This window comes from Brassica napus, chromosome C4 (assembly GCF_020379485.1).
Source record: "Brassica napus cultivar Da-Ae chromosome C4, Da-Ae, whole genome shotgun sequence".
NCBI classification, from domain to species: Eukaryota; Viridiplantae; Streptophyta; class Magnoliopsida; order Brassicales; family Brassicaceae; genus Brassica; species Brassica napus.
The window spans coordinates 4,495,225-4,509,342 of NC_063447.1; the positions used below are offsets into that span (position 1 = coordinate 4,495,225).

General features: G+C 33.2%; 5 protein-coding genes across 5 annotated transcripts; 3 read left to right on the forward strand and 2 right to left on the reverse strand.

Moving 5' to 3' along the window:
• Positions 1 to 266: 266 nt before the first annotated feature.
• On the reverse strand, positions 267 to 1,858 carry LOC106395831 (trihelix transcription factor ASIL2). The gene has a single exon (XM_013836181.3). The coding sequence runs from the start codon at positions 1,365 to 1,367 to the stop codon at positions 408 to 410; it is 960 nt and encodes a 319-aa protein (XP_013691635.2). The 5' UTR covers positions 1,368 to 1,858; the 3' UTR covers positions 267 to 407.
• Positions 1,859 to 3,801: 1,943 nt separating this feature from the next.
• Positions 3,802 to 4,703, forward strand: LOC106392570 (ankyrin repeat-containing protein BDA1-like). Its single transcript, XM_013833378.2, has one exon. The coding sequence runs from the start codon at positions 4,077 to 4,079 to the stop codon at positions 4,701 to 4,703; it is 627 nt and encodes a 208-aa protein (XP_013688832.2). The 5' UTR covers positions 3,802 to 4,076.
• Positions 4,704 to 7,296: 2,593 nt separating this feature from the next.
• Positions 7,297 to 8,076, forward strand: LOC106392571. The gene has a single exon (XM_013833379.1). It carries the CDS (start codon positions 7,297 to 7,299, stop codon positions 8,074 to 8,076), a length of 780 nt encoding a protein of 259 aa, XP_013688833.1.
• An 809-nt stretch (positions 8,077 to 8,885) lies between these two features.
• Positions 8,886 to 10,609, forward strand: LOC106395830 (ankyrin repeat-containing protein BDA1-like). Its single transcript, XM_013836180.3, has 2 exons — positions 8,886 to 9,475; positions 9,719 to 10,609. The coding sequence occupies exons 1-2, from the start codon at positions 8,897 to 8,899 to the stop codon at positions 10,514 to 10,516; spliced, it is 1,377 nt and encodes a 458-aa protein (XP_013691634.1). The 5' UTR covers positions 8,886 to 8,896; the 3' UTR covers positions 10,517 to 10,609.
• A 243-nt stretch (positions 10,610 to 10,852) lies between these two features.
• Positions 10,853 to 12,395, reverse strand: LOC106396857 (cyclin-U4-1-like). Its single transcript, XM_013837357.3, has 2 exons — positions 11,982 to 12,395; positions 10,853 to 11,336 (listed from the first exon to the last, which is right to left on the reverse strand). The coding sequence occupies exons 1-2, from the start codon at positions 12,320 to 12,322 to the stop codon at positions 11,078 to 11,080; spliced, it is 600 nt and encodes a 199-aa protein (XP_013692811.1). The 5' UTR covers positions 12,323 to 12,395; the 3' UTR covers positions 10,853 to 11,077.
• Positions 12,396 to 14,118: the final 1,723 nt, after the last annotated feature.

Genomic DNA, 14,118 nt, shown 5'->3' on the forward strand with positions numbered 1-14,118 from the left:
ATTTATTTGGATATAATATATTTTAAATTGTTTAATTCAGGATCGAAAAGGTTATTAGTTTATTAACTTATGTAAATGTAAATGTATCTCTCTTTTTGAATAATTTATAGAGATGTGTTTGGAACCTTGTCAATGAAGGACCGTAATTTTAGCTGTAAGTTTTTTTTTTTTGCAATGTTTTTTTAGCTGTAGTTGTATTGCTCCCATCAGTTACAGATGCTCTTCGATTCAGCTTATTAGTTTTGGCTATCTATGTGATAAGAGAAGACAATGAAGATGGTTCTTACTCCATTCATGTCACTTTCAAGTTTTATCACACAACAATTTCTCCACTGCATATTCATCTGAAAAGCCTAAAAGGTGGATACTTTATACACTTATTAATAATACAACAACATAAATTAACATTACTCCGCTGAAGACACTCTTCTTGCTTTCTTCATCTTCTCCTCCTCCAAATTCTCCGACATGGTTCTAGCAAATGCCTCCAGAATCCGTTGCTGCGACTCCAACACCATCTTCGTCCTCTTCATCTCCATGTCCATCCTCATCCCTTCTATCTCTCTCGTCATCTCCATCTTCTTCTCCTCTGTCCTCAACATCGCATCTCCAAGTAGCTTTATCGCACTCGCAATTGAATCATCACACATCATCATCACCTCACTCCCTCGTTTCCCTCCTCTGTTGTCATCATCTCCTCCGACAACCCTAGCTCCGTAACTGGATCCTGTCGGGACACGACCAGGTCTTGGATTTGTACTAACACCGAAGCTCTTCGGTTCGATCCTCGGACCGGGCTGCGCAACGCTCACACCCGTCGGTATCCGAATCCTGATCCCGCCGCCGCCGCCGCCGCTACTCCCTCCGCCGCCACCGTTCCTGTTAAAAAACCTCGGCGTCGGACCTCCGCCGCTGAATTGATTCTCTTCGCCGTCCGGTTTAGTAATCTCCATAGCTTCCATACGCTTATAATGGACCCAAGAGGAGACGAACCTCGCCACGGGAACAGACCTCGCCCGCTGGATCTCGGCGCGGTACCTCTGCCGGAGCTTCTCCATCTTGTGCCTACACTGAACCGCGGTCTTCCTCGGCGCCACGCCGGGACACGCGGCGGCGACCGCTTCCGCGACTTCCTCCCAGTGGTTCGCCTTGAGGTTCCCGCGGCCGAGAGCGTGCCATTTGTCGCGGTAGCCGTCGATGAGCGCGGTCGTCTCCTCGAGAGACCAGCACGGCGGAGGCAACCGCCTGGAGCTCTTGGACGCCGTCGCCGGGACGGAGGCGATCTTCGGATCGGTGGCGGAGGCCGGTTCCGGTTGATCCCGATCTGGAATTGGATCGTGAGTCGGCGGAGAATCCGGATCGGACATGGATCGGTTCGGATCTCTCTCGTGGAGACTAAAATGGCTTTTCGCGGCGGCGATTTCACGTTATAATCGAGGAGATAAGGAAGAGAGAGGAGAGGCGCATGATAGTGGTGGTTGGCGTTAGATAGAAGCGCACGTTAGCGGAGTTGGTAAGTGGTGGAGGGGTGGTGTGGGCACTGCCGTGGACGATAATTACGACACGTGGGATAAATAGTAGAGGGACGAAGCGAACAAGCCACCGTATTCATGGTTGGAAAGATGGCTAACGTGAGCCGCGTATGACGGGAGCGGTAGGGGGCGTACGGTAGACTTGCGAACCGCTCTTGCCATTTTAGAATCTGCTTAATGATCTTTTTCGGCGTCTTCACCTCTTTAATCTCATAACTAGATATGGACCTTTTATTTGATGTTGTCAATAACACATAAAAAGAATGAAAATATTGTTTCACATTAATTCTTGGATTTTCCAATATATATTGATGACTTATTTTAGTAAAAATAATCTCTTTTCTTACATCAATTTTGATTAGTATTTTTATTTCAATAATCATGGTATTTTAAATAGTATATTAGTTTTTTATTTTTGAATAAATACTTCATTTTTAATTATTTTTAAAAATAATATTATTTGTAGTTATTTGAAAGGTCATCTTGCATCAGTTAGTTTGAAGCTTACTCTGGTTTTAAAATTGTTTTTGCATATGTTGCTTTAAGATTGTTTTTATCATTTTATTATAGTTCTTACTGCAATCTTGCACACTAAAATTTAAGATGTCGATAAGAATTCCTTCACATAGTTCATCTCCAAACTTTTCATGAAGAGAATGATGCACACAACCTTCATTGTATTTTTCTATAATAAAAAAAAAGTTCAAATAAAAATTACAAAACAAACTTTTTTTTGAGAAAAATATTTACATTTTTAAGTATGAGAAAATTTCTTCCTATAAGTTCATTATTCTGATAAAAAAAAACTTAATTATTATTTTTCAAATTTCTTTCCTTTTAATATTTGTAATAGATTTAGTGTTAAATAACCTTCTTAATTCATTGTTTTCTTGATAATTCTGATAACAAATTAAATAACATTATTTTGACTAAAACCTCATGAAAATTAAAATCATAACAATCGTTGTTGACTTTCAAATTATTATCTAACTTGTATAACCGTAAAACTGTGTATAACCGTAAAACCGTTTATATTGCATTGATCAATCGTTGCTAACGTAACATAAAAACTGATGTTGACATTGACTTACCTATGACAGCATAACTAATTTTATATCGTCTATAGGAACCAACATACATAATTGTTCCAATAGATTACGCACAACAACATCATATTTTATGGTAATTATGTTAGTCTCTAGTAAGGATAATGGTAAAACAGTTAAAGTTTTTTTTTGTGCAACCCATAATTTAAAGCTATATCAAGAAAAGAAACGCTCCTAATATTTTCCTTGTATGAAAGAGTTCCGATTTTAAGCAATATTTTTTTGTGACAAAATCCAGAAGAGTTTAATCTTATATATAGATGTGAATAATTGTAATAAATTTTGGATTATGATTTCTTAAAAAGAAAAATTACTATTTAAATAGAAAATTTTATTATTTATAAGGAATTATTTGAAATTATTTTACAATTTTTTTTGTTTAGATAAAAAAAAGAAAACTACAATTAAACACCCTTTAAAAAATTTCTTTTGTATAAGATTTTATAAAAGGATAATTATTATCAAGTAATTATTTACAATTATATTTTCTTTATGATTTTAGAAAACAAAAATTCGTATTAAATAAATTGTTTTACAGATATTTTTTGTTTAAAATTTTTTAAAAGGAAAAAAATAATTTAGAGAAAGAAAATTACTGTCAAATAAAAACTATCAAATAATCTTTTGCTATTATCTTTGTTTAGAATTTTAAAAAATAAAAATTAATTATGATATATTTTAACACATGTCATCATCCTAAATTTTTAATTGCCATTTGTCACCATCATGTTAATTATCAACTTTGAAATAATATTTTGCTATTATCTTTGTTTAGGATTTAAAAAAAAAAGAAAATTACTACTAAATAATTCCTTTGTGTTATTATCTTATTATATTTATCTTATTAATTATGATATATTTTAACACATGTCATCATCTTAAATTTTTAATTGTCATGTGTCACCATCATGTTAATTAGCAATTTTGAAAAACCAAACTTCATATAATAAGATTGTTTAATTTAAGGCCTTAAAACCAAATTATACCCAATATGATGTAAGTGGGCCAGGCCCAACTATAATATACACCATCAACTTTCTCGACTGGGAGAATCCATTACAGGCTGTCACATACCAACGTTTTATTTAAGCTAAGAAGAAAGGAATCTCTCGACAAACATGTGGGAACTAAGCTATAGTGAAAGTGGAAGTGTTAACACAAGCTTTTTACTAGTTTATTATACTGCCTTTGTCGATTAGTGAGAAAGACACTAATTAGGCTGATTTTTAAGCTTTAATAAGCTTGTTCTTACCTTCAAGAATCTCATAGTTTAAAAAATTCAAGAATTAAAATTAAGGAAGGTATTTTATCAGGGTAACAAACTTCATCATCACGCAGTCTCGTTTTCACACTATTATATATATACACATATGTGTACTTGTCTGAATGTGGATAAATATTTAAAGATTGGATATACCTTTGGGACCCTTACAAAAAAATGGACCACAGATTGTTTGATGCAGCTCGTTCGGGAGACATGACAACACTTCAGTTGCTACTTCAAGAAGATCCTCTTCTTCTCGAGCGTTTCTCTATGTCTTCACTAGAGAATCCTCTCCATGTCTCAGCATTCTCCGGCCAAGTTGTATTCACGGAAGAAATCTTGCGTCGCAAGCAAGATTTAGCTCTGGAGCCGAACCAACAAGGTTTTACTCCTCTTCATATTGCTTCAGCCTCAGGGACGATAGAAGTTGTGAGAGCTCTCCTACGTGTAGGCCCGAATCATGTTCTCTGCCGCTTGAAGGACAAAGACGGTTCAATTCCTCTTCACTGCGCCGTGCAGAGAGGGAGAATCGAGGTCGTAAAAGAGTTGGTTTCTTCTTTCCCCGAATCTCTCAAGGAAGTAAATGCTTCTTTTGAGACACCTCTTCATGTTGCTGTTAAGAACAATCAAGTGGAAGCTACAAAGCTGTTGCTTGAAGAGATCAAGAAACGTGACATGTCACCAGAGATCCTTAACATGGAGAATCGAGAAGGCAATACAATCTTGCATCTTGCAACTCTTGGGAAACAGCTTCAGGCAAGTTTTTTCTTCTTCTTTACTCTCATTTACATACCTCTGTAGGTTGGTTCTGAGATTCTGGGAGTTATAATAAATCTAGCAAGACTTAACATTTTCTTAGAACTAGTGTCTTCTGGCACTAAACAAATTTAAAATATTTTGTAACAGATAAATATAAATTATATTATAAAATAAAATTTTATTAATATTGTAAATTTTCTTTTTTCGTATCAATATTTTAATATAAATTTGATTTAATTAAATATAAAAATTATATTTAAGAATATGCATGTATGTATTTGAAATTATAATCTTAGATAGATTTTTCTATCTATTTATTTTAGTTAAATATATTAAATAAATTTGTAAAAGTTGCATAATTACCAAAAATTAAAATTAAACAATATTTATAAAATTTGTAGATATATAAGAAAATAATGATTTTACGATTAATTTTTATAATTTCTAAAAAATTGTATATATTTTTGGAAATTTTAGTAATAAAATTGTATAATTTAAAAATATATAATTAAATTATATTTCAAAATTTATAATGCCATATTTGAATATATTTATTTTAATGATGATTTATTAGTTATTCTCATATTCTAAAAAAAATTCCAAAAATATAAATTGACATTAAATGTAATATATGAGTTATTACCATATTTTAAAAAGTTTACCAAAAATATAAATTAACATTAAATACAATTGTCTATGTCATATTAAACTATAAGACATGTCATCAATTTCAGTAGCCATGTCATATTTGTTTTGTGAAACTGATTGTAGAAAGAACATGTGGCAAAATCACTTCGCAAATATAGTCTAGGGGATACAAATAATACATACACTGCTATTTATTACTTCTTTTCATTTTTAATACTTACATTTTATATATTTATTTTTGTTTTAAATTAGATGACGTTGTTAAAAAATGTAGCAAGAGTTAGGGCTGAGCAAAAAACCCGGATCCGAAGAATCGAACCGAATCCGAACCGAAATTGATTAAATATCCGAACAGAGTCAAAATTTTGGTATCTAAAGAACCGAAACCGAACCCGACCCGAACCGAAGTATCTCGGGTATCCGAATGTAACCGAAATAAATTTATATACTAAATATATTACTTATTTTAGATTTAATATATATTAAAAACATCCAAAATATATAAGATATTTTTAATTTATCTAAAATATTTGAAAATATACATAAATAATCAAAAGTAAATGTCTAGAATAGCTTAAATATATTCAAAATACCAAAATACTTGAAATATCTATTGATTTTTCTATCCAAATATTCAAATTAAACCAATTTATATGTTAATTTTAGGTATTTTGACATATATTATACAAATTTATATGTAATATATTATTTTGTTTTAGATTTTGAGAAATTTTAAGCATATAATGAGTATTAAAAATTTTAAAATAATTTAAATGGGTTATCTGAACTCGAACCGAACCCGCAAAGATTTGAACCGAATCCGAACCAAAATTTAGAAATACCCGAATGGAGTTGAAATCTTTAAACCCAAAACCCGAATAGATCCGAACTGAACCCGAATGGGTACCCGAACGCCCATCCCTAAGCAAGACTTAACATTTTCTTAGAAACAAATAATACATACACTGCTATTTATTACTTCTTTTCATTTTTAATACAAAGATTAGGCTGTCTCTTGTGGTGCACATTGTTTCATTCATTATATTATCTTACCAATACATCACATCATTAATTATATTACCATAATAATAATAACGTAGATTTTTATTTATTAGTTAATCAACATTAGCTTTGTGCAAATTATAAAATCAAAAATATAAAATTACTAGGTTTTGCATATAGTTAAACGTTCGGTTTAGTTTGTTTTACTAAATTTTTTATTTATTTTAGTTTCAAAGATATATTTTTATGAATAAAATAATAACTTAAATCAAAATAATAAAAGTGTATTATATTTAATGTCATTTAATTTCTCACTCCATATAATTATTTTACTAAATAAAAAAAACTCTTTCTATTTCACTTAATTTAACCAAATACATAGAAAGAGTACTTTTTATTACTATGAATTGTTGCTTTCGGGTATCTTTTTTTTTTTGAAATTAAATCCCACGTGAATATTATAAATTTATGTGTGGGTTTTGAGTTGGTTCCTTCTAAGTCTGGATGGGTTCGGTTTTGATGTATAGAATCCTAAAAATATCTAAATAACAAATGTATCTAAAATGAGTTCGGATTTGTACAAAAAATAACCATTTAGTTATATTGCGACACATTTAAAATATATAACACTAATTATGAAAAATAAATATCAATATATAAAAATGTAAGAACCAATAACCTGCAAGTGCGCGGGTTAATCTCTAGTATCTATTACTCCCTCCCTTTATAGATAAATTTTTAGAGAATTTTTTTTCCATAATAAATCATGTTTGCACAAATATAGATATATTTACATTTATTAAAAACTGTCTAACCAATTATATTTTTTTATATTTATTTATAATAAAATAAATTAGTTTTAAATTATATTTTATTGATACTTTTGATAGAAAAATAATTTTTTTAATATATGTGCATAAGGATAAAACAATGTCTAATATGAAATGGAGGGAGTATAATATTGTTTTATGTACAGATTGTGGAGATGTTGATTGGTGACGATGCAATACTCAGAGGAGTAAATGTAAACAGACAAAACAGAAACTGGTTAACACCAAAAGACATACTAGACGTGGTTATTGAAACCGAAGGAGGAAGTGTTTCTGAGTTGTACAGAGTTATTCAAATATTTCAGACAGTTTCAGCAAAGAACGCACGTTCGGAACGTCCACGATTTAAACATAATCAACCTACTAGAAACCCGTTTCGCATGATAAAGAATCATATAAACGCCGAGATTAATAACTCAACAAACGAACAGCGAGAAACTCTAATGATTGTTGCAACACTCATAGCAACACTTACATTCACTGGAGGTCTTCAGCCTCCAGGAGCTTTCAAGAGTGAAGACGCTAACGGTGGTTCAAACGCGACAAACACTACAAGGGCAACAACATCACTAGGCAGAACTTTGGATAACATTTTCGGACAAAGGAACAGCACTGCGGGACAAGCGATCATGGCGGATAGACGCGTTCACTTCACTCTTTACTCTGCCTTTAACGCGATTGGGTTCTTGGTATCGGTGGCAATGATATCTCAGCTTACGAAAGGGTTTCCTCTGAGAAACTGGATGAGGCTTTGCATTATCTCAGCTGTGTCTGCTTATTGTCTTGCAATCGTCTACATTGCACCAGATGAGGATGTGTTTTGGGTCGTGGTTCTTTCTGTATCGTTGCTCTTGGTTCTTCGCGAGCTTTACTTTTTCATCAAATCGTTGTACAATGGGATCAAGGATGCAACGCGTGAAACTTCATCTTCTTAACTGATCCCATCCTTTAGTTGTTGTGTTTTTCTTTCTCATGTTTTCTTTTATATAATGTTTGTGTTTTTTTCTTTATATATAATGTTTTTAATATATATAATGTTTTTTTTTTAAGTTGATTGTTATTTTATTACAAACTATACAAATATTACATGTATCATTTTACAATAATTATATATGTTTTATGAAGATTCATATATGTTTGTATTATTCTAAGCCGTCTTATGAAAATCTTTGCATGACGACTCTATTTGCACTAAATAATTTTATTTTTACCGGAACTGATATTTATACATTTTTGATATAGAAACATTAATGAACTATTAGTCAGACCCGTCTTAAACAATCTAATAGCTTTGGGCAAACATAAAGTTAATGTAAACTTTTTATGGACCTTTTTGTTATAAAGTTACTAGCTATTTGCTCTTTAATAAATTATTGTGGGTCTTTTATTACCACTAAAATCACACTATATAAAATTCTGGATCCAAAGACCCATGGCCATTGCCCCAACTGCCATGGTCAAGAGCCGGCACTGCTATTAGTCAAACTAATGTAAACATATAATTCGATTTTCTACACTAATCTGCTTTTATGTGTGTTTTAATATAATGTTATTTATTATCTGATATTTTTAGTGTGAATTTGACTTTTTGAAATTAATAAATTCAAAATCTTGAAAGACGTGTGAAATTTTGAAATGTTCTGTTTCTCCTAACGCTTTTGACTTGACAATGTTGAAAGTATAATCTGATTAATCTTGAATTCGCAATGAGGTTTCTCTTTTGACCTAGCACAGGAGAAGAGAAGACAGAGAGAGATGGAGAAGAATCCTTTAATGGAGGCTGCTCGAAAAGGAGACGTCGAGTCTCTACTCCGGTCAACGAAATCAGATCCCACTCTTCTTGAAGTTATTATCATCAACGGCCAAGAAACGCCGTTACACGTTGCCTCCATGTACGGACACTTGACTTTCGTCAAAGAAATGTTAAACCTAAGAGAAGATCTCGGAAGAGAACTGAACAAAGACGGGTTCACGCCTCTGCATATAGCAGCATCAATGGGCCACGTTGAGATCGTTAAAGAGCTTTTGGAGAAGCTAAGTGGTGAGATATGTTTGATCAAAGGTAAAGAGAGAAAGATTCCTCTTCATTACGCTGCTATGAGAGGAAGAGTTTGTGTTCTTGATGCGTTAGTGTCAGCGAATCCTCAATCTCTTGAAGAAGTCACCGCTCGTGGGGAGACAGTGCTTCATCTTGCAGTTAGGTTCTGTCAGTTTGATGGGTTCGTTGCTTTGTTGGAATATCTTAAAGAGTTTGATAAGCTTTGCGTGTTGAACAAGCAAGATCATGGTGGGAACACGGTTTTGCACTTAGCTGTTCAAAAACGACAGTTTGAGGTATTGTTCATCCATCGTAGTAATGGCTTTTGGGGGTCTTAAACAATTTAGTAAGAATTTATAAAAATATTTTTTTACAAATTTGAGAGCCTATATATATTTATAATTTTTTCTTTATATTTTTTCTAAAATTTTGGGGATTGAATACTAATGTTTCACTAGCATATGCTCATAACCTGTTCTGAACTTTTTTGGTTCAGTTTAGTTTATTTGAAGTTTGTATCCATTGATATGATATTACAGGTGATTGACTTGTTGCTTGGCTCCAGAGGTTCTAGTAACACACTCCCAAGAGATTTCATTGAAGTGAACTCTTTAAACTCAAACGGCTTCACACCTCTTGATGTGTTACTTAACTTTGGAGGTGAACCAGAAGACGCAGAGATTCATCAGCTCCTCCTCCAAGGAGGAGCTGTAAGATCTAGAGATCACAACACAACACAACCAGCAACAACAACACCATCAGAAGAATCTCTGATGACACACAAGCAATGGCTTGATTACTTCATGCACAAGAAAGACAAAGTCTCACCTAACGAAATCCGCAATGTCTTACTAGTTATCGCAATTCTGATAGCTACAACAACTTATCAAGCCGCGCTAAGTCCACCTGGAGGTATCTGGCAAGAAGATTATTACTGCATCGGTAGATACTGTCAAGAAAGTGAGACAACAGGAAACAAGACCAAACCGGTTCATTACGCAGGAACAACTATAATGGGATCAAAGAGTTGGATTTCTTATGGCATTTTCATCTTCTTAAACTCGGTTGGTTTTTTCACTTCTATTGAACTTATCTCATTACTCACAAAAGGTCTCCCTTTCTACCTTGAGCTACAAGTTTCATTGACTGCTCTTGCCTTGACATATGGATTTGCAATGGCTGCACTTTCTCCTAACTTCGGACTAGGCGTGTTCTTCATGGTGATCTCTGTGGTATTACCTTTCGCGGCAGCGAAAATCCCGAGTTTAATCCGTAAACTTGCCAAGAAAACAAGAATCTACCCTCTCAGGCGTACTACTGAAACAACCACCTCCTAAAATTACAATTATCATGTGTGTTTTTCTTGATAGTTTTGTGTTTTTGAGTTGCTATGTGAAGAGATGAGAGTCAAAAGGTTAATAACTTTTCGCTTTTTGTGGTTTTTTTAAAATCAATATCCATTGTTTGTATGAGCTCTCTGAGCCTCATTCAAATTTAACTGTGATTTCATTATTGTTACACTCTGTCTCTGCTCTGCACATGTTCTTTTGTTCCTTTTATAAAACTTGGAACAAGAAATCTTTTTCACCAATCCCAATCATTGTACCTTCTAGCTACTACTATTACTAAAACAATAACCCATGTTATGATCTGACTTGGGTAAGATCTGAACATCATCAGAAAAAAAACATAAATAAACATAACACTTGAGGTTAACATTTATAATTCTTTAGCCAAGACAGTCTGTAAAGATGCATCATCACATATGTCCACATCTAAACATATATATTGTATATATAGAAAGAAATGGTAATGAACTTACTGGCTTGATTGATTAAGACAAATAAGAGTGTCCCTGCCGACTAATCTCTATACTTAAAAAAAAAAAAATTTTGGAATCAAACAGCGAGTTGTTGTTGTTGCTGATGAGAAGCTTCTTCGTCGTTGAAGGTAAGGACAGATCTTGGTGGGACAAGAACGAGGGAGAGAGGCTGAAGGAGAGTCATTTCCTTTTTAAGATAAGAGAAGTAAGCGTGGAATGTGTTTGGCGTCACGTTTAAATCAAAACCTAACCCGAATAAGAAATCTAGCTCCAAAAGATTCATCTCTTTCGTGCTTATCCCTCCTACTTTCGCGTAGTACGCATTGTTGTAGTACCTGTTCAGAAAACAACCTCATTTATATAAAAGATCGAACCTTTGTTCGTATAACCTAAAAGGTCTAGACATTCAATTTCAGAGGAAGAAACAGAGCAGACATCTTGATATTCAGACAAAAACATCTTGAGATTATGAAAAAAAAAACAGAGAGAAACAGAGGATCCATCTTGAAATTCAGACAAAAGCAGAGAGAAACAGAGGAGCCTTCTTGAAATTCAGACAAAAACAGAGAGAAACAGAGAATTCATATTGAAATTCAGACAAAACAGAGAGAACAGAGCATCTGAAATTCAGACAAAACAGAGAGAACAGAGCATCCATATTGAAATTCAGAAAAAAAAACAGAGAGAAACAGAGGATCCATCTTGAAATTCAGACAAAAACAGAGCATTCATATTGAAATTCAGACAGAACAGAGAGAACGGAGCATCCGAAATTCAGACAAAACAGAGAGAACAGAGCATCCATATTGAAATTCAGACAAAAACAGAGAGAAACAGAGGATCCATCTCGAGATTAAGACAAAAACAGAGAAAACAGGGGATTGACTGATCATCATTCATTAGCTTGTGATATTGAATTCGGAGCTTGACCCTCGATTCAAAACGTTCGATTTTAATTATAGAAAAACGAAGAAACTTACCGATCGTCGAGGAATTTAGCAGAGACCATGACACTGGTAATGAGGAGACGATGAACGTTAAAGGAATTGATGGGAAGTGAAGGTTGTCTGTGAGTGAAGCGGTCGAGATAAACGTAAGCCACGACGAAGCAAGAAGGACTACAATTCGCGTATTTGAAAATCCTCTCGAGGTAGCAGTGTACCGTAATGGATGGTCGACTCAGTCCGTCGAACACGGAAACGCTCTGTGACTGAGTCGCGACTCGTCGTGTCAAATCGTTGGACTCGGAAACTCGTTCTAGCAATGAGGATAGGAAGGCTATTAGCGTCGGCATTACTCCTGGATTCTCAAGCTCAGCCATTTTTTTGGTGTGTTGAGAGAGAAAGTTACTTTTATTTTCTTCTTTTGTGTGATCTTTGCTCTGTTAATGGCGTGTGTATGTTGGTCGTTATATTGGGTAGGCCTGGAACTTTTATCCGAGATCCGGATTCGATCCGTGATCCGATCCGGATCCGATCCGAAAATCCGGATATCCGGAGAGGCCGAATCCGGATCCGGATAGTAAAATGTTGGATCCGTCAAAGCCGAATCCGGATCCGGATATCTTGATTTTTTAGTCCGGATATCCGGATCCGTAAATTTTATTAATAACTATTTCAAAAATAGTAATATCTATATATAAAAACTAATTTTATTTAATATATTTTCATTTTTATAATAGTATATATAAATTTTATGTAAATTTTGTAATATTATACATAGAAATAATAAAAAACATTATATATATTTTTATTTTTAAATTATTGTTAATATTTTATATATATTAATATTATTTTTTATTTATTTTAAGGATCCAAATCCGGATCCGGATATCCGCCGGATATTATAATTTTTAGAAGGATATCCGACACCCGGATATCCGCGAACCCCGGATCCGGATAAGGATAGTAAAATTATGGATCCGCCGGATAAGGATCCGGATCCGGATATCTTAAAATTGCCCGGATACCCGATCCGTCCCAGGCCTAATATTGGGTAGTTAACTCAATTTTAATTTTTATTTATTTAATAGGTAAGTATTTTCTGTTATTATTTTATTTTCGGTTGTTATAATTTGATTGGTCGATGACTTTTAATTTAATTTTATTTTTTATCTAAAATATAAGGTAAGTTTATAACCAATTAATTATACTTGTCAAATAATCAAAAAATCTTACAATTAATGATTTATGGTAACTATTGTGCAAATGATAGAATGAGTAATAATACAATTATTTTATATTTCTTCGGCGGTGTCTCCCGAAACCTGAAGAACGTACTGGATTCGGCTGCTCTCTTATTTCATGTACACAATCTACAGACCGTTGCTTCGCTTCCTCGCAATGAACCTGTACTTTGGTACTACAAAACGGGCTTGTTTCTTCGGTGGGAACGGGATGGTCGTGACGACCAATCCCAGCAGCAACGATGCTTCATGCGTCTACCCGTCGTCCTCAGGCACTGCCTTTAGCCCCTTATATTTACTGTTTTGATGCTTTGTCTTGTTTTAATTTTCGTTTAAGATTCGATAATAACTCTATAAATTAATACTCGATAAATTAATAAACACTATAAATTAATAAATTTCTCCGGTCACGAGTTGGGCTGGTTTTCAAAATATGACATAAATCGATAAAATAATAAGATAATAATACTTTAGAAAAATTTATGTAAATATATATATGGTCCCTTTGAAATTATAAATTGATAATTTTTGTATATATACACATTTTTATATAAGTACAAACAAACAATTGTATTATTTGCTTTATTTCACAATATAATTAGCTCTATATTTTCTTAACATTTCAATATTTTTTGCTTATAAAATTATGATTGAAACTGTTTTTGAAACTATGTTTGAAAACGAAAATTATGTTTGAATCTATTTTTTTTAAAAAAATTTAAGTATTTATTTATATATTTATTAGAATTCCTAAATATCAAATTCTAAAATTCTACCCCACCCTTCAATTCTAAATCCTAAATCTAGATAAGTTTTCCCTAGGGGTATAAATGTTTTTTATCTTTCATTAAAAGTGAGGGTAAAAGTGATTAGTGTAAACATGAAAAGTGGTAATATAGATGTGGTTTTTGTGGTAATTTTTTGTAATTAAT

What these genes read in the sequence shown, in the direction of transcription:
- LOC106396857 (XM_013837357.3), bottom strand. Translation starts at nt 12,322, where the DNA reads ATGGCTGAGCTTGAGAATCCAGGAGTAATGCCGACGCTAATAGCCTTC. An exon ending in GCTAAATTCCTCGACGATCG is followed by an intron (nt 11,337 to 11,981) that starts GTAAGTTTCTTC and finishes TTTTCTGAACAG; the next exon opens with GTACTACAACAATGCGTACT.
- LOC106392570 (XM_013833378.2), top strand. Translation starts at nt 4,077, where the DNA reads ATGGACCACAGATTGTTTGATGCAGCTCGTTCGGGAGACATGACAACA.
- LOC106395830 (XM_013836180.3), top strand. Translation starts at nt 8,897, where the DNA reads ATGGAGAAGAATCCTTTAATGGAGGCTGCTCGAAAAGGAGACGTCGAG. An exon ending in TTCAAAAACGACAGTTTGAG is followed by an intron (nt 9,476 to 9,718) that starts GTATTGTTCATC and finishes ATGATATTACAG; the next exon opens with GTGATTGACTTGTTGCTTGG.
- LOC106392571 (XM_013833379.1), top strand. Translation starts at nt 7,297, where the DNA reads ATGTTGATTGGTGACGATGCAATACTCAGAGGAGTAAATGTAAACAGA.
- LOC106395831 (XM_013836181.3), bottom strand. Translation starts at nt 1,367, where the DNA reads ATGTCCGATCCGGATTCTCCGCCGACTCACGATCCAATTCCAGATCGG.